Source organism: Chiloscyllium plagiosum, unplaced genomic scaffold, assembly GCF_037043375.1.
Source record: "Chiloscyllium plagiosum isolate Xiang-an unplaced genomic scaffold, Cpla_swu_hap1 HiC_scaffold_3, whole genome shotgun sequence".
Classification (NCBI taxonomy): Eukaryota; Metazoa; Chordata; class Chondrichthyes; order Orectolobiformes; family Hemiscylliidae; genus Chiloscyllium; species Chiloscyllium plagiosum.
In genome coordinates, this window is record NW_028270141.1 from 85,051,909 (window position 1) to 85,071,841 (window position 19,933).

Sequence of the window (19,933 nt, forward strand, 5' to 3'; positions counted from 1 at the left end):
ATAATTCCATGCTCTTGAATACTTTGAGACTTTGTCTATCCGGATTAATATTGGGTAACTTTAAATTGCCTACTGTTTTCTACTATATACGCTATTATTTTTACACTTCTCTGAAATTTGCCTCCATGTCTGTCCTTCTGTGATTGCTCCAATTTGTTTTTAAATTCTAACCATATGGCCAAAATGAGGGCATCTTTTTAAGTTATCGACGCTGCTTATTGCAGGAGTTGACTCCTTGACCAATATTGTGACATCTCTTTTACATGCATTCCTGCCCCTCCTGCAAGTTGTATATGCTGTTCGTCCCACTGTTTCTTCACCCATGCCTTTATGATAACAATGATGACGTGTTCCCTTGTGTTAATCAGCACCTAAACTCTGTCTTACTCGCAAGAGTTTTTGAATTATAGTAAATGCTATCTGATCATGCTGAGTTCCTTTTATCTTCTTTATTTATGGTCTGTCTGCAAGATCGACTGGACTTCTTTTGTACATTTGCTTGTGCGTTAACTACTGCAGGGCCTGCAGACCTTTAGTTTAGCTCCTCCACCAACAACACCAGCACTGCCTCACCCCTCCGTGGAAAGAATGTTAAGGTACAGCCAGAAATGGACTCAGTGATTCAGGATTTGAAAACCAATCCTCCTGCACCAAGTGTTCAGCCACATATTCACCTGCTCTAACTCCCCAGTCCTATACTCACTTGGAAGTGACATTGAGAATAATGGCACACTCTGAGATCATGCCTTTCAATTTGCTGTCTAGCTTCCTGAACTCCTGTTACAAGACCATGTCCCCTTTCTAACTATGCTTTTGGAACCATGACCACTAATTGTTTGATCTACTCCTTCAGAATTGCCTGCAGCCATTCAGTGATACACTTTATCCTGGTCTCTGAATTAACTCAACATTTGGCCACAAAACGCTATTATTGATGTTTCTAGCACGTCCCCACAAGCTGAGCACTCTGATTGTTCTCCCTGGAGAAACCGTCACTCTCCATTTATCAGCCAAGAAAATCTGTTCTGGAATGAAATGTGCTCTGGAGATTTCCTGACTGCCTTGCTCCTTCCAACTGCTGATCACCCATTTTTTCCTTGATTGCACTTCTTTAACTTGCAGGTTAATTGTCTAAAAACTTGTTTATATATGTAACTGTGTCTTACAAATGCACTTGAGTGTCTTCAGCCAACTCTCAAGCTCCAAAACCTGGCATTCAAGTTGATAGATTGATGGCGCTTCCTGCAGATGTGGTGATGCAAACTGCTAGGTGCATCCAAGGTTTCCCGTATTCTGCAAGTCGTATTCTGCAAGGACTGAGCTCCTCAGCCATATCTTCAGTTTAAAAAAAAACTAAATTTCAGCCAAGTAGAAAATTCACTACATTTTCTATCAAAATAAAGAAGCTAGAACTTTAACCTTTTGTTTATGCAGATTTAAAGTGGATAACAGTACATCCACGGCCTACTGATCAGCTCACTGCTTTGTATTGCTGTCACTTTTACCAGCCACCTTCAATTTCAGCAAGGTTCTTGTTGGGGGTTAGCTGCTGCTGCTGCAACTGAGCTCAGTCTAGGCCTGGCCTGGCCCCTCAGATGGAGTAGAGCAGAACAAACCTGTGGTGAATGGAGTTCCATTGCCTCTATTCACCACAGGTTTGTTCTGCTGTAATCCGCTGCCACTTCAACTAGCTCCTCTTTCAGTCAGAGTAGACTTTAGACCAGAAAATGTTATCATTTTTGTCTGCTTCACTGCGATGGTGACTTCCTCCACAATCCTTGTCTGCTTCACAACGATGCTAAATGCTGCACATCAACTTATCGCTACGTTGTACATTCTGCTATGTCCCTACAGAATCCTTTAAATTCAGTCAATAATCTTGTTAACTCTTTTCATTCTCTCCTCTAAACACAAAAGTATGGTGTTAAACCTCTGAAATCGTTCAGTCTTAGCTAACTGAATAGTAGGTGATTCAATTTAGGACTTGTCTCATTCTCCTTCTGCATCATCCACACTATCCTTGGATCTTCCACTTCTCATGCTACTGATACATTTGTAATTAGCCTCCTTCCAACAGTGATAATGCTTCAACATACGATGAGAGAACTAATTCTTTTCCCGGTGACTTGAGGTGTCCATCAGACAATATCCTTGACCGATCCCTTTTGACAACCCTATATGGATCACCGAATCATGCTTTCATTGGTTCATCCAGTAAAGGTAGTGGTATGACTATCTCATCCATTGGTTGAAATGTTTGGGACTGGGTGTGCTTTTTGGTTCATTGTTTTATGGTTATTTATCGTGCATAATCGTTTGAGCTACTTCCCAGGCTCCTGCTAGCTGTTCCAGAGTACAGTAACTTCATCTAACCTGGATGACTCATCTTTCAGTCCTAAAAACAATTTATTTGATTAGTTTCACAGGTTCCCTTATCTCATTGTCATAAATTAATTCAAAAGGACCTAAATAAATACTCATTCGGTGAATCCTGTGTGCAAACAAAAGAAACACATCATTATTTTGAGGTGATGTCTTTCTAAAGTTTCTTGAATTTGTGGATAGTATGCTGAAAACTTGAGCTTTATTATGTCCAAATAACTGATAACTTCCTGAAAAGTTTTAAACATGAAATTAGAATCTTGATCAGTTTGGTCCTTGATCACTAATTCATATCGTGAGAAGAACTGGATTTGCTTTTCCAACACTACTGCTGATTGCCTTTAAGGGTAAATGTGGATAGTGTTCAGAAAAAATAAATTAATTAATGGGTATAATCTTATAATCATTTAGGAGATATGATAATGAGGTCCAAGCTGGGAACTAAAGATTCAGTTTTTTTTGGACATAACAAGCAGGAAAGAAAAGATGGTGAGTAGTAAGAGTATGACAGCACAAGATGATTTTGGATAGGAAAGTATAGAATCGGTATGGATTGAGGTGAGCAATAATGAAAGGGGGGAGACACTGGTGGGTGGGAATCTTTTCTAGGACCCCTAATAGTGCCTGTACAGAGAATAAGTTAGGAAATACTGGGGCATGTTAAAAAGAAAAGCTGTACATTGATCATGGGTGACTTTAATCTTTGTGTAGATCAGGAAAATCAGATATGATGTGTAATGAGACAGTGCTAATAAATGAGTGAAAGCATAGTAAACTGTAGTGTACATTCTTAATGTGAGAAAATTGTCTGAACTGAAGTAAGGGTAATTACAAAGGAATGATTGCAGTGTTGCCTAGAGTAGGGTACTGGGCAAGGAATTCAACAAAAAAAGGATGGTTGAAGAACAAAGGCAGACACTTAAGAAAAACGTTAAAGATATTTATCGCCTGTTTTGAGAAGATTTGTAGCTCAGGTTGAGGTTCTGGTGTAAGTTTGCTCTCTGAGCTGGAAGGTTTGTTTTCAGACGTTTCATCATCATTCTAGGTAACATCATTAGTGAGCCTCTGGTGAAGCTCAGTGCGTAAACTTATGTCCATAGGTATAGCCCAGCGAGAAGAAGGATTTAAGGATGGGGATAAACAAACCATGGTTAAGGAAGGAAATACGAATAAGGTTAGCACCAAATAGTGGGAAATTGAGGTTAAACTAGCAAGTGATATGAAATAAGGACCGCAAGAGTTTCTTGAAATGCACATAAAAGAAGATAGACCAAAGTGCATGTAGATCTCAGGGAAATGATAATGGGAATAACAGGAAATTCAAAGTTTGTGCGAAGATTTGTAGCTCGGGTGCTCGTTGTTGTGGTTCTGTTCGCCGAGCTGGAAGTTTTTGTTGCAAACGTTTCGTCCCCTGGCTAGGCGACATCATCAGTGCTTGGGAGCCTCCTGCGAAGCGCTTCTTTGATGTTTCCTCCGGTGTTTATAGTGGTCTGTCCCTGCCGCTTCCGGTTGTCAGTTTCAGCTGTCCGCTGTAGTGGTTGGTATATTGGGTCCAGGTCGATGTGTTTGTTGATGGAGTTTGTGGATAAATGCCATTCCTCTAGGAATTCCCTGGCTGTTCTCTGTCTGGCTTGCCTTATGATAGTAGTGTTGTCCCAGTCGAATTCATGTTGCTTGTTGTCTGCGTGTGTGGCTACTAAGGATAGCTGGTCGTGTTGTTTCGTGGCTAGTTGATGTTCATGTATGCGGATTGTTAGCTGTCTTCCTGTTTGTCCTATATAGTGTTTAGTGCAGTCCTTGCATGGTATTTTGTACACTACATTCGTCTTGCTCATGTTGGGTATCGGGTTCTTCGTTCTGGTGAGTTGTTGTCTGAGTGTGGCTGTTGGTTTGTGTGCCGTTATGAGTCCTAGGGGTTGCAGTAGTCTGGCAGTCAGTTCCGAGATGCTCCTGATGTATGGTAGTGTGGCTAGTCCTTTTGGTTGTGGTATGTCCTCGTTCCGTGGTCTTTCTCTTAGGCATCTGTTGATGAAGTTGCGCGGGTATCCGTTTTTGGCGAATACCTTGTATAGGTGTTCCTCTTCTTCTTTTTGCAGCCCTGGTGTACTGCAGTGTGTTGTGGCCCTTTTGAATAGTGTCCTGATGCAGCTTCGTTTGTGTGTGTTGGGGTGGTTACTTTCATAGTTTAGGACTTGGTCTGTGTGTGTGGCTTTCCTGTATACTCTTGTAGTGAATTCTCCATTCGGTGTTCTCTGTACCATCACGTCTAGGAATGGGAGTTGGCTATCCTTTTCTTCTTCTCTCGTGAATCGGATTCCTGTGAGTGTGGCGTTGATGATCCAGTGTGTTTTTTCTATTTCCGTGTTTTTAATGATTACAAACGTGTCATCGACATATCTGACCCAGAGTTTGGGTTGAATTTGTGGTAGGACTGTTTGTTCTAACCTTTGCATAACTGCCTCTGCTATGAGTCCCGAGATTGGTGATCCCATGGGTGTTCCGTTGATTTGTTCGTATATCTGGTTGTTGAATGTGAAGTGTGTTGTGAGGCACAAGTCCAGTAGTTTAAGTATGCCGTCTTTGTTGATAGGTTCAGCGTCCTGTTTTCTGTTCTGTATGTCCAGTAGGTTGGCTATTATTTCTCTGGCTAGGGTTTTGTCAATCGAAGTGAACAGTGCCGTCACGTCGAATGATATCATGGTTTCTTCTTTGTCTATGTGTATATTTCTGATGATGTCCAAGAATTCCTGTGTTGATTGTATAGAGTGTTTGGATCCGCTGACCAGGTGTTTCAGTTTCTGTTGTAGTTCTTTGGCCAGTTTGTATGATGGTGTCCCTGGTAGTGATACTATGGGTCTGAGTGAGATGTCTGCCCAACATGAGCAAGATGAATGTAGTGTACAAAATACCATGCAAGGACTGCACAAAACACTATATAGGACAAACAGGAAGACAGCTAACAATCCGCATACATGAACATCAACTAGCCGCGAAACGACACGACCAGCTATCCTTAGTAGCCACACACGCAGACAACAAGCAACATGAATTCGACTGGGGCAACACTACTATCATAGGGCAAGCCAGACAGAGAACAGCCAGGGAATTCCTAGAGGCATGGCATTCATCCACAAACTCCATCAACAAACACATCGACCTGGACCCAATATACCAACCACTACAGCGGACAGCTGAAACTGACAACCGGAAGCGGCAGGGACAGACCACTATAAACACCGGAGGAAACATCAAAGAAGCGCTTCGCAGGAGGCTCCCAAGCACTGATGATGTCGCCTAGCCAGGGGACGAAACGTTTGCAACAAAAACTTCCAGCTCGGCGAATAGAACCACAATAACAGGAAATGGCAGAACAATTGAATAAATAATTTGCATCAGTCTTTACAGTAGAACTCACTAGCAGCATTACAAAACTGCCAAATAATCAAGGGGCAAAAGGGTGAAGAAATAAATATAATAATACAATACAACATCACTAGAGAGAAAGTACTAGGGAAGCTAATGGGGCTAAAGCCCAATAAGTCTCCTTAGCCCAATGGATTGCATCTTGGGAAATGACTTCGTAAAGGATATGAAGTCGCTGCAGAAAAGCTTTGCAGGGTTGATTCTGGATTTGGAGGAGAACTTGAATAGTTTGGGCCTGTACTCATTGAAATTTAGAAGAAAGAGCAGAGACCTTGTTCAAATGCATTAGATTCTGAGGGGACATGACAAGCTGGATTCTGAGAATTGTCTCTTCCTGTGGGGTTGTCCAGGACCAGAGTGTATAACATCAGAGAATCAGATCATCCATGACCTCATTGAGTGGTGGAACAGACTCAAAAGGACTGATTAGCCCTTGTCATCTTGTCATCTTATGGCATCTGGGAATTGAATGTTCATAGCTAAGATAGCAAGAATGTACTGTTGTCATGCTTTTGTTTTTGGGAAAGGTCTCACACAATGCAGCAGAATCCTAATAATAGGTTCCTTAAAAAAAACTGGTGTGGGAATTCAGGTTGCTGCTTTGATTGCATGTTTCAGTTTTCCCACAATGTGAAGATCTAGACAATAAAAATGTTAACTGTTCTCGGTCTTCCAGATTCTGATATGCCCTGCCACAGAAATTTCTTTGGCTATTCTTAATATTGTTGTTGATATTTGGTTTGGGCTTTTCTATGTAAGTAGGTATTTTTCCTTGGGATACGACTTGCCAATAACTCCTCTTCCTTTTCCAGCATTCATTGCAGTGTTTATCCTTGGCCTCACAGTTGCACTTGGAACTGGAACTTGTTCTGTTGCATTCTTGGTCCTTTTCTCACTGACCTTGTGTATCGTGGCAAAAGGAGTTGGAACTGAACAGTAGGGAAGTCTTACTGCAGTTGCCCAAATTTGCTGTTGAGATCTCATCTGGAGTGTCTTGAGCAGTTTTGCACTCCTTGTTTAAGGAAATATGTCATTTCATTGGAGGCAGTGCAGAGAGGATTCACTGGGATGATCCCTGAAGTTGATGGGTTGTCTTATTAGCAAAGGTTAAACAGATTGGGACTCTATTTACTGAAGTTGAGAAGAATGAGAGGTGATCTAATTGAAATAAAGGATTCTTAATAGAGTTAATGCTGAGAGGATGTTTTCCCTGATGGGAGAGTTGAGTTCCAAAGGGCATGGTCTCAGAATAAAGAGAGACCATTTTAAGACTGTTGAAAAATTTGTTCTGTCAGTGTGTGTGTGTGTGTGTGTGAGAGAGAGAGAGTGTATAATGCAGTGGGGTCATCTGTAGTGTCCATCCCCTTCCCTCCTGGCACCTTCCCCTGCCACTGCAGGAATTGCAAAATCTGTGCCCACACTCCACCCACACTTCCGTCCAAAGCCCCAAAGGAGCCTTTCACATCCATCAAAGCTTCACCTGCACTTCCACCAATGTCATTTACTATATCCGTTGCTCCCGATGCGGTCTCCTCTACATTGGGGAGACTGGGCGCCGACTCGTAGAGCGTGACACCCATGCCAATCAACCCCACCGCACTGTGGTTGAACATTTCAACTCCCCCTCCCACTCTGCCAGGGACATGCAGGTCCTGGGCTGCCTCCATCGCCACTCCCTTACTACCTGACGTCTGGAGGAAGATTGCCTCATCTTCTGCCTCGGAACCCTTCAACCCCAGGGCATCAATATGGACTTCACCAGTGTCCTCATTTTCCCCCCCAGTTTCCTCATTTTCCCCCCCAGTTACCCCAGTTCCACCCTTCCAGCTCAGCGCCGTCCTCATGACCTGTCCTACCTGCAAATCTTTCTTCCCACCTATCCTCTCCAACCTATCACCTTTACCCTTACCACCACCTTCATCCATCTATTGCGCACTCAGCTACCTTCTCCCCAGCTCCACCCCGCTCCCATTTATCTCTCCACCTCCGAGGTTCCCAGCCTCCTTCCTGATGAAGGGCTTTTGCTCGGAACGTTGATTTTCCTGCTCCTCGGATGCTGCCTGACCTGCTGTGCTTTTCCAGCACTACTCTAATCTCCAGTCCCCACTTTCGCCTATTTGGCCTAAACGCTGCCTGTAACCTGAATGACTTTATTAATGATGTTTCTTTTAAGGTGAAAGGAAAGCACTGTTGTGACTTGCAGATTGACAACCAATTAAGTAAATTTCTGATAGTAGTTACATTTGTTACCAAATAGGTCTCAACATTGTATAGTGATCCCAAAGCAGTTGTGGTTACCAATGGATTAGGTTCGGATAGTTTCAGTGTGGGTAGGGACTGCCGTCAGGGATGTCCCCTCTCGCCATTGTTATTTACGCTAATAATTGAACCACTAGCAGAAGCTATACGAGCTGATCCTAATAAAACGGCCCCGAGGATTGGTACAGGTAAACCTAAAATTACCCTTTATGCAGATGATGTTCTTCTATTCCTCAGTAATCCTCTGATGTCCGTACCTCGCCTAATCCAAGTTATTAATACATTTAGTGCATTCTCAGGCTATAAAATTAATTTTTCAAAATCGGAGGCTATGCCAATGGGTGGCCTTGCTATGATACCCCACTTAGTAGACGGATCCCTTTTTCCGTTTCGTTGGTCCCTGGAGGGCTTCTTATATTTAGGCATTTTTATTACTCCAGTATTTGGTCAGTTGTATAAGGCTAATTTTGTGCATTTACTGGAAAGGATAAGGCAGGACCTCCAGCGATGGGGAGACCTTCCAATTTCCTGGTTGGGTAGAATAGCACTAATCAAAATGAATGTCCTGCCCCGTCTCCTATATCCTATGAGAATGCTTCCGGTGATGCTGCCGAGGACGGCTTTATGTAAATTATATGGCTGGCTGGGTTCCTTTATCTGGAATCATAGGCGGCCCCTCATTAAGCTGAAGAAGCTACAGCTTCCACAGACAAGGAGAGGATTGGACTTCCCAGACTTTAGGAAATATCAGTTAAATTACAAGCTGATTGGGTCTTGTCTGATCCACAATCACTCTGGTTGGACATTGAGACCTCTCAAGTAAACTACTGTTTTAAAAAATTCTCAAGGTCAGGTTCGTAGGAGAGTAGTCTGACACAGAACAAACGACCAAGAGGCGAGTCTGCTAGAATATGGGCATTTTATTCCCCGCAGCGTCGCCACAACCAGGTCTCATACAACGGGTCTGGCTTATACTCACTCTACATGTTACCGGAACTGGGAGCCGTTAGTTCTCGTAGAGCGGTTGCCAACAACCCACGCTCGGCGGTTAAACGTAACCCCGGAGCAGACTCACCGAACTGGAGACTTTTCCAGCTGATATACTCTTTTCCAGATATAAACATTCATGTGAACAGCAGAGCAAGGCTAAAAAACACATTCCATTCTGGTTATATACAGATAAGAAGATTCACACGGGGAGGTGTGTAATAAGATTCACACGGGACTAAGCAACACCTCCATTCCGGTTAGATTCACACATGTATTGGGACATAATTTTTAACCGTTTCACCACATTCCACTGCTTGGCCCAATACATGTGTTACATTATGATTCACACATGTATTGGGACATAATTTTACACCACATTCCACTGCTTGGCCCAATACATGTGTTACATTATGCTTAATTCAGTTCAATTCGTTTCAGTTAATTTCAGTTCAGTCAATTCAGTGTAGTTCAATTCAGCTCAGTTCAGGTCTGTTCAGTTCAATTCAATTGTGTTCAATTCAGTTCCGTCCATTTCAATTCAATTTAGCTCAGTTCCATTTTGTTCCGTTCAATTTGATTCACTTCAGTTCCACTCAGTTCAGTTCAGTTCAATCCCATTCAATTCTGTTAACTCCGCTTCAGCTTTTTGGACATGCCCACATCCTCCGCTGTACCCCAGGCAAGGGGTTCTTCGGCAGGACTGGGATCCTCTCAAGGGTGGACAGCAGCGACCCTGAGGTTCCTCCGGTCGCCCCCCACCATTTCTCAAACAAACTGCCACGTACATGCCCACATCCATGCCATCCCGGGACGGTCGGGACCTCCACAGTTTGTTCTTCTGGTTTCTTAGTCTTTTTCCAAAACATTGTTCTGTATCAAAATCTCTCCTCAATTGCGATTGATCCTGTTCACAGCGCCAAAATGTTTTAAAAAATTCTCAAGGTCAGGTTCGTAGGAGAGTAGTCTGACACAGAACAAACGACCAAGAGGCGAGTCTGCTAGAATATGAGCATTTTATTCCCCGCAGCGTCGCCACAACCAACGGGTCTGGCTTATACTCACTCTACATGTTACCGGAACTGGGAGCCGTCAGTTCTCGTAGAGCGGTTGCCAACAACCCACGCTCGGCGGTTAAACGTAACCCCGGAGCAGACTCACCGAACTGGAGACTTTTCCAGCTGATATACTCTTTTCCAGATATAAACATTCATGTGAACAGCAGAGCAAGGCTAAAAAACACATTCCATTCTGGTTACATACAGATAAGAAGATTCACACGGGGAGGTGTGTAATAAGATTCACACGGGACTAAGCAACACCTCCATTCCGGTTAGATTCACACATGTATTGGGACATAATTTTTAACCGTTTCACCACAAATACCCACTTATTAACCTTTTATTTTCAGACAAGAGGAAAATCATTACAGATCACTGTAAAAACCCTATAATACTAAATACAATTAAGGCTTGGAATATAATGCGGCAAAATGAGGGCAACTCACATAAAACATCCCCCTATGCACCGATAGTGGGAGCATGGGGATTCCAACCAGGGTTTACAGATGCCACTTTTAAACTCTGGAGATCCAGGGGTATCTCCTGTTTAGAGAATCTATTTAAAGATGGGGTCCTGATGTCTTTTGAACAGCTGCGTCAGAAATTCTGATTACCTAATGGAAATCTCTTTCGATACTTCCAAATTTGAGATAATATACAGAAGAAGACTACGTTATTAGATAGTCTTTATAAATCAGATAGAGAATGTAGTGTCCTACGACCAGTGGGGGTATCTTCCGTCAGTACTATTTATCATTTACTACATGATGAAGTATCGGGAGGTATGGATAATCTTCTTAAAACATGGGATCAGGATTTGGGACTAGAAATCTCTATAGAAACGTGGAATGATATTTGGGAAAATGCTAGAAGAATTACTATCTGTAACAGAACCTAGGCTATCCAGCTGAAGATACTTCATAGGGCCCATATAGCACCGGTTCGACTGGCAAAATTTAAGGCAGGAGCATCTCCAATGTGTCCTAAATGCAAAATAGAGGTGGGCACTCTTGTACATTGCTTATGGACCTGTCATAAGATCCGTAGATATTGGACTAAAGTAGCAAGTATCCTGACAGAAATTTTAGGAACGGAAATTAAAGTGGACCCTGTAGCTCTCCTTTTGGGCTTTTCGAACTTTCCCTCCCTGGACACGTACGGGAAGAGACTAATTTCTATTCTTTCTTTCTGTGCAAGGAAAAATATTTTGGTGAACTGGGTGGCTGAGGGCCCCCCTGGACTTTCAAATTGGCACAGATTAATTATGGAATGTATTCCCCTTGACTTCCTCACAAATATGGTGCACCGAAAGACCGAATTATTTTATAAAATATGGCAGCCCTTCTTGAATTACATAAATACAGATATTTCAGCTATCCTAACAAGGGCTTTTATTTAATTGAGATTACAAACCTGGCTGGTCCGGGGCCCCTTGGGAGAGGAATCCCGCAAGAATACGGGTTTTATTACATCTGATGTTAACACATTCCGAGCATGTAAGAGACTTAAATATACACTCTGGTTAGTTGTAGGTTAGATTAGTAGATAGTTGAGTTTTGTTTTTTTTTCTTTTTCGGTTTTTTTTCTGTCTCTTGTTAAATTTTGGCTATTGTATATTTGAGTTAATTGTATATCAATGTTTATATCTGAGAGTTTGTTTATTTTTGTAAACTTGTAAAAATGTTGAATTTCTAGTAAAAATATCTATAAAAAAAAAAGAAGTTACATTTGTGGCCTTAAAAGGGTCAAACTAAAGCTAGTGAATTAACATAATGTAGTCCTTTTGAAGCAAATATTAATTGAACTTATTTTGTGTAATGATGTAGGGGTTCCTGTAATTACTTAGTAAAAGTGGTACTTTTGGTGTTACAAATATTATACTTCACTACAGATGAAAGACCTTAAAATTCTCTGTGCTTCTCAACTCCAGCCTGAAACTGAGTCATACTTTTATCTGCATCATTCCTTGCAAAAAGAAATGGATGAACTTGAGCTGAGTTCATAGTTTAACAGTCACTGAGAAGTTGTGTACCAGCTTCCAGGTTTACAACCTTCTTGATTTTTCAGACAAAAGTTAAGTTTAATATGAGACTATACCTATGTCTGATTAAAGTGTAGCTGATATCTTTACGACAAGCAATAAGGAACCAATCGTAAAGTTTTTTTGAGTGAAAAAAAGAGCAGTTATGTTACTCTTGCTAATCCTGAGGAAAATATTAATGACATAGTACAAAGCAAATAGCCTACATAAAGTCATTCGTACTTTCACAACAGACACCGATACAAAGTTAAAAGGGATTAATGTCCAATAAAAAAAAGAATGTAACAATGTTATATACAAATACAAACAGATCAGAGTTCTTTGGGTGGACTTGAGCGATATATTTTAACCTGAGATTACAGTTAGTTGGCTGATTTCTAGGAGGTTGTCAGTAGCTTTTGAGTTCTTGGTTTTCTGATGCTTCAAAAAGAGAAATCAAGAATACTTTGAATCAAATAACAGAGGAGAACTTTTGATGCTTTCCATTAGGTCTCAATGACATTTAATTCTTAAGGAAAATCTTAATTTCACTTGAGACTGTGTCTTTAGTCTGATTCAATTTGTATGTTTTGGACCCTTTTTAAATATCACTTCAGTTCAATCTGTTGTAAATTAAATTAATAGCGCATATTTAATGTCACTGTTGTGGTAAGTAATTGATCATTATAATCATAGAAAAGTCACGTTAAATACAGCTCCGTAACAGTCCTGTATTAGTTATAATAATGTAATGTTCCTAATTTAGTGTGAGCAACACAACAAGGAATCAGTGTTTGACATTGAGCAGCCTGTAAGTCAAAGTGTTGATCTTTTTTACTTGTGGTTTCAAAAAGATGTTTATAAGGAAGAATGAAAAGTAAGTTAGGTCATGAAATGTTTTGTCCTAAATATGAAGCAGCAAATAAGAAACTGTTGAATCATTTAGACACATCAGAAAAAGTATAATTGAAGAAAAACTTTCAAAGAAGTACGTTCCACAACTGCCAACTTGAGAAGTGATTGTAATAGTTGAATTACTGCAAAATCCTGCTTAAAATCTGAAACCAAAAAATAAAGGAAATGTTGGAGAACTCAGGAGGTCTGGCAGCATCTGTAGAGAAAAAAAGTTGTTAACTTTGAGTCCAAAGTCGTCTATTCAAGCCAGGTTCATATCAGACTCAATGTCAAGAGTAGTTACAGCTAATGCTTCATTGATTTGTAAAACAATAAAGTAGAAAACAAATCTATCAAAATAAAAAAAAGTTTCACCTGATTAAATTAGGCAAAAGGCATAAATTTTGTATACTCTTGTTTTGCAATAACTGTAGTGGAAAAGTTTTTTCTTAATAGACTAAGAAAATTATAGGGTAAAACTTGAGTCACCCGTCAGCGAGTTTGAGACTCTCATTCAAAATGCAGTTTGTGGATATCATTCTGTATACTCAGCCTGACTTGTCTTCTATTTGTAGATGGTTTGGTGAAAGCATTAGATGGCCAATCAACCCTCGGGCCGGTTGAGGCCCGTAAGTAGCCATTTAGTTGCCAATTAAGTTCCTTATCTCACCCCAGTTACAGTTTTGCTTGTGACATGGGAATGCTCACGCCAGGTAGGTAGCCACCAATTTTCATTGGGTGAGCTAGGGTTAGACAACCGAGTTTACACTTCAGGGCATGTAACCCCTGTCCACCTGGCCTTTGAAATCCAAGTGGCCATTCCTCCTCTCTGGGGCCAAACAGCAAGTCCCACTGACACACTGAACTTGCCTTCTGACCAGTCTTCATGACCTTCTGTTCAATTTCTTCCTATAGTCACACGAATAACCACTGTTTGAAACTGCTATTGTGAGAATATACAGTTACGATCAAAGTGACTGACAGCTTTCTTAATCACCTTTTTCCCTTGGTGGAGTGAAAATCTCATCCATAGCCAATTGACACGTCAGCAAATGTTAAGTTACGACAGTATTGGTAGGGAGGCATTCCCTACTTACTCATCAGGTATCAGGAGTTCCAGCCCTGAAAAATCCTGCTGATCTGTGCTTGAAATGAAGGAGAATGAGATTTTCATTGCCAAGGATATCTCTTATTCTGTTCACTATGCTCATAGAGGCATAGGAACATATTTAAAAAGTATTTAATTGGGGGAGGGGGGAAATTACAATGCTTTCTAAATCAGGGAAATGCATGACAGAAGTGTGGAGGTTGTTTAGGAAGCACGTACGGATAGTGCTGGACAGGTTTGTCCCACTGAGACAAGGAAAGGATGGTAGGTTGAAAGAACCTTGGGTGTCAAGGGATGTGGAACATCTAGTCAAGAGGAAGAAGGAAGCTTATTTAAGGTTGAGGCGGCAAAGATCATACAGGCTTTAGATAGTTGCAAGGTAACCAGGAAGGAACTGAAGAATGGACTGAGGAGAGCTAGAAGGGGGCATGAAAAAGCTTTCGTAGGTAGAATTAAGGAAAAGCCTGAGGCATTCTACACCTTTGTGAGGAACAAGATAATGGCCACAGTGAAGGTAGGGTTGAACAGGGATCGTGGAGGGAACTTGCGCCTGGATGAAGTAGAGGAGTTCCTGAAAGAATATATTTCTTCAGTATTCACTACTGACAGGGATCTTGACATTTGTGGGGACAGCGTGAAACAGACTGATATGTTTGAACAGGATAATGCTCGGTAGGAGGATGTGCTGAAAAGTTTGAAAAACCGTAAGGATAGATAAATCCCCTTGGCCAGGCGGGATATACTCTAGGTTGCTATACAAAGCAAAGGAAAAGATTGCTGAGCCTTTGGCAATAATCTTTGCATTCTCACTGTCCACCAGAATAGTGCCAGATGAATGGAGCGTGGCAAATGTTATTCCCTTGTTTAAGAATGGGAATAAGGATAATCCTGGGATACAGACCAGTTAGTCTTATGTCTGTGGTGGGCAAAGAATTGGAGAGGATTCTGAGAGACAGGATTTATGATTACTTGGAAAACAGTAGGGAAATCCGGCTGTCTGGATATGGAATTAATTGGCCCATAGAAGACAGAAGGTGGTGATAAATGGAAAGAATTCAACCTGGAGCTCGTTGACCAGTGGTGTTCCACAGGGATCGGCTCTGCTCTCTGTGATTTGTAGAGATGACTTGGATGAGGAAGTGGGAGAGTGGGTTAGTAAGTTTACCGATGACATGAAGTTTGGTGTACTTGTGAATAGTGTGGAAGGCTGTTGTAGGTTGCAAAGGGACATTGACAGGATGCAGAACTGGGCTGAGAAGTGCCAGAGGGCGTTCAACCTGGAAACGTGTGAAGTCATTCACTTTGGAAGGTCGAATTTGAATGCAGAATACAAGGTTAAAGGCAGGATTCTTGGCAGTGTGGAGAAACAGAAGGACCTTGGGATCCATGTCTATTGATCCTTCAAAGTTGCCACTCAAGTTGATAGGGTTGTTAGTAGGCATTAGGTGTATTGGCTTTCATTAGCAGGGGGATAGAGTTTGAGCCGCAAGGTTAGTCTGCAGCTTTATAGCGCTCTGGAATATTGTCTTCAGTTCTGGTCGCCTCATTATAGGAAAGATGTGGATGCTTTCAAGAGGGTGTAGAAGTGATTTACAGGATGCTGCCTGGACTGGAGGGCATGCCTTATGAAGAAAGGTTGAGGGAGCTAGGGCTTTTCTCATTGGAACATGAGGGGGAGGGGTGACATAATAGAAATGTACAAGGTGTTGAGAGGCATAGATGAAGTGGATAGCCAGAGACTTTTTCCCATGGCAGGAATGTCTATCATGAGGGGGCATAATTTTAAGAATATTGGAAGAAGGTTTAGGGGAGATGTCAAAGGTAGGTGCTTTACATAGAAAGTGGTTGGTACATGGAATGCACTACCAGTGGTGGTAGTAGAGTCAGGTATGTTAGGGATATTTAAGCTGCCCTTGGATAGACACATGGAAGATAGTAAAATGAAGGGTATGTAGGTTAGTCTGATTTTAGAGTAGGATAAAAGGATGGCACAACATCAAGGGCTGAAGGGCCTGTACTGTTCTATGTTCTAAGTTCATAGTTTGGGACATTTAAAACCCTGCCAATACTTTTCCAGGTAGTGAAACAGAGTTAACATTTTTCCAGACAACTGAGGTTGCTATTCAATTGAGTATAATGGCCTACCCCTAAATCTGCTGCACCTCCGTGTGAGGTACTCTCAAAGACTACTTTGGTCTTTATGGGGCAGGTGACTGGGGTGGTGTGTATGTGTGTGTATGTGTGTGTGTACTGTACATTCTCAACTTGGGGTTTGATGGACATCACATGCACACACAGATGGGTACACAGTCTGACAGTTCTCCAATATGATGGTTGACAGGCAGTTGATCTTTATTGGACCTTTTCGTTGCTCAGTTGCTGACCATGCTACCAAAATGCCACAGCAGTGGGAAGCAATTGGACTCGCAAGGCAGTCTATCATTTTATCAGCCTTCCTGCCTCCAGCCCGACCTTAATAGGCCAATAATCTCAGCCCATTGTCTAAAAACTTAAATGAATGGAGTTCATGCCATGATTACTGGCCAACAAAAAGAGGGACCAAGTGCTCTATGAAATTCTTTGAATATCAGGCACTCATGACTGAACAGATGGCAGACTTAATAGATCTCTATGGCGACATATTGGTTAAGTGGTTAGCACTGCTGCCTCTCAGTGCCAGGGACCCAGGTTTAATTCCACCTTCGGGTGATTGTCAGTGCGGAGTTTGCACATTCTGCATGGGTCTCCTCCCACAGCCCAAAGATGTGCAGGTTAGATGGATTGGACATGCTAAATTGCCCATTGTGTCCAGGGATGTTGTAGGCTAGGTGGATTAGCCATGGGAAATACAGGCTTACAGGAATAGGGTAGGGATGGTGTTCGGAAGATTGGTGTGAACTTGATGGGCTGAATGGCTTGCTCAACAGTGTAGCATTGCAATGAACTTCTGAATTTCCCTCTTAATTGTCACTCCAAATGTCTTTTTGTTTTGGCAGTTTCAAAGGCTTGCTTTTGGACTTGGAAGATGGAAACTTACTGAAACTGGGTGAAGATGGGACAGTTCTGAGGTGAGTATTTAAGTTTTTAGATTTGTAATATTATCTCGGCCTCAAAATAGTGAGAGAAGAGCACATCTTCACGGAAATCACAGATGTGCAAAGCTATTGGGTAGTTATTGTGGGGAGATAAGTTTCCGAAATATTGGTAAAGCTAATGTTGGAGTTCAGTGAAAGGAAGGAGAGCAGAATTCTTTGTATAGCACGTTACTTTATTATGTATTAGTGGTTCAGACTGAGCGTATTTGGATCATTTGGCTAACAAGGATAATAATGCCATAAAGTTTAGATTAGTAATGGAGAAGATCAACGGACAGTTTAATGTAGAACATTGAAATTAGGAAAGGGCTAACTTCAGTGAGCTGTAGAGATAATATTGGTGCCTGAATTTCCCTTTTATGGCCAAGGGGCTTGTTTATGGGATGTTAGTATATTAGAATAGTAGAAATTAGTTAGTAATAGTTACTGTATCAGTTATTCTGTTGAGTTTCCAAAGGCTTTAGATTGTTCTAAATTCCTCCTTCTATGGTTGTATTTTAACTCCAGTATTTAAATTGTTTCACTTAACATCGAGTAGTTTGACGGTCGCATTGTATCTGTACAGTCAATTTGCCTTTAAAAATAAGAAAAGTTTAGGGTCTCGGCTACTTTCTTAAAATATTGAGGGGATGTGGTCAGGTCCATCACAGGGTGTACCTACAGCACGTGGACTGCAGCAGTTCAAGAAGGCAGTTCACCTCCACCTTCTCAAGGACAACTAGCAACAGGCAATAAATGCTGGTCCAACCAACCAAGCCTGCAATTTAATTAACGAATTGAGAATTAAAGGATAGCTTCATGTTTATCATTACTGACACCATCATCAATAGCTTTAAACATCCATTTGGTTGTCCTTGTGGCGGAATATCTGTTGTTGTTACCTGACCTGACTGTGACCTCAGAGCCACACGTGATTGTCTCTGAAATGACTTCTTAAAAATGACAGAGCAAGCTGCTTGATGAGGGGAGATGTGATTGATGTGTGCCAAATTATAATGGCTCTAGATAAGGTGGATTAAGAAAGCTGTTTTCCCTGAGCATTGGAAGCTGAGGGGTGACCTTATAGAGGTTTATAAAATCGTGAGGGGCATGGATAGGGTAAACAGACAAGGACTTGTCCCTGGGGTAGAGGAGTCCAGAACTAGAGGGCATAGGTTTAGGGTGAGAGGGGAAAGATATAAAACAGACCTAAGAGGCAACCTTTTCACTCAGAGGGTGCTACATGTATGGAATGAGTTGCCAGAGGAAGGGGTGGAGGCTGATACAATTGCAACATTTAAAAGGCATCTGGATGGGTATATGAATAGGAAGGGTTTGGAGGGATATGGGCCGGGTGCTGGCAGGTGGGACTAGATTGGGTTGAGATATCTGATTGGCATGGATGAGTTGGACCAAAGGGTCTGCTTCCGTGCTGTACATCTCTATGACAAAAAGCTATTCCCAGTAGCTGGTGGTACATACCTAGGGGAACACAGATTTAATGTTTTAGGCCAGGGATTCAAGGAGAAGCAAAAGAAGAACTGTGTTGCGCAGTGAGTAGTAATGATCTGGACCCTGAGGGCTCATCCTGGTGATAGAAGTAGATGTAAATGCATGGTGACCCTCCTCAGTGTGTACATCCGAGGTCTGAGAGAGTTCCGTTCAGTCTGAAGGTGTATGACATAGTTGCCTCAGAAGTATCCTAAGTGGTAACTTCGAAAGAGGCTGCTTGTGTTTTCTGTTCCAGCTGGGTGCCTCCTGTCACCAAACTGCATCCTTGAGGAAAGGGCAATTGGAATGTGAGCCACGTTGGCTCTAACCAACCCTCCCCCACCCCATAGCCATGCATTTGGTCGTCTCATTTCCGTTCAAAATTGACCCACTCTAAATTTAAGGCTGTGCCCATTGATCCTAGTCTCCCCACCTAATGGAAACAACCTCCCAGTATCCACCCTTTCTAAGCCATGCCTTATCTTGTAAGTTTCTGTTAGATCTCCCCTCAACCTTCTAAACTCTAATTAATGCAATCCCAGGATCCTCAACCGTTCATCATATGTTAGGCCTACCATTTCAAGGATCATCGTGTGAATCTCTGCTGGACATGCTCCAGTGCCAGTATGTCTTTCCTGAGGTATGGGGCCAAAATTGGACACAGTATTCTAAATGGGGCCTAACTAGAGCTTTATAAAGCCTCCGAAGCATATCGCTGCTTTTATATTCCAACCCTCTTGAGATGAATAACAACATTACATTTGCTTTCTTAATCGTGGACTCAACTAACAAGGCAACCCCACTCCCTCTGCCCACCTCCCTGTCTTTTCGATAAGTTGCAAATCCTTGGATGTTTAACTGCCAGTCCTGAATCCCCTGCAACCGTGCCTCTGTGATGCCTACCGTATCATAATCATTCACGATGATTTGTGCCATTAATTTATCTACTTTGTTATGAATGCTATGAGCATTCATGTATAGCATCTTAATGCTAATTTTCTTATCCTCATGATTTCTAACATCTCTCGTAATATGTCCTAAGTTATCCTTCCTTTTTGCTTCATTTCTAGTCTGCCTTGAACTTAAACCCTGCACACATGCTAACCTGCTGCTTATCTTTCCCTTTCCCTTCCCCCAACTCACAAGTTTAAGGTCCTAGTGACCACCTTATTTATCCTTTTAGCTAGAACACTGGTTGCAGATCGGTTCAGGTGGAGACCGTCCCACCGGTACT

General features: G+C 41.9%; 1 protein-coding gene across 7 annotated transcripts in view; it reads left to right on the forward strand.

Annotated features, from left to right (window-relative positions):
- nt5dc1 (5'-nucleotidase domain containing 1) overlaps nt 1-19,933 on the forward strand; it is a 568,470-nt gene that overhangs the window by 24,875 nt on the left and 523,662 nt on the right. For all 7 annotated transcript variants that reach the window (XR_015753733.1, XR_015753734.1, XR_015753737.1 and 4 more), the window contains exon 3: nt 17,131-17,202. Coding sequence is in view for 4 of the 7 variants with exons in the window: in XM_087981159.1 (XP_087837285.1) it covers nt 17,131-17,202 (72 nt within the window). In the remaining 3 variants the exon portion in view is untranslated. The remainder of the gene's footprint in view (nt 1-17,130; nt 17,203-19,933) is intronic.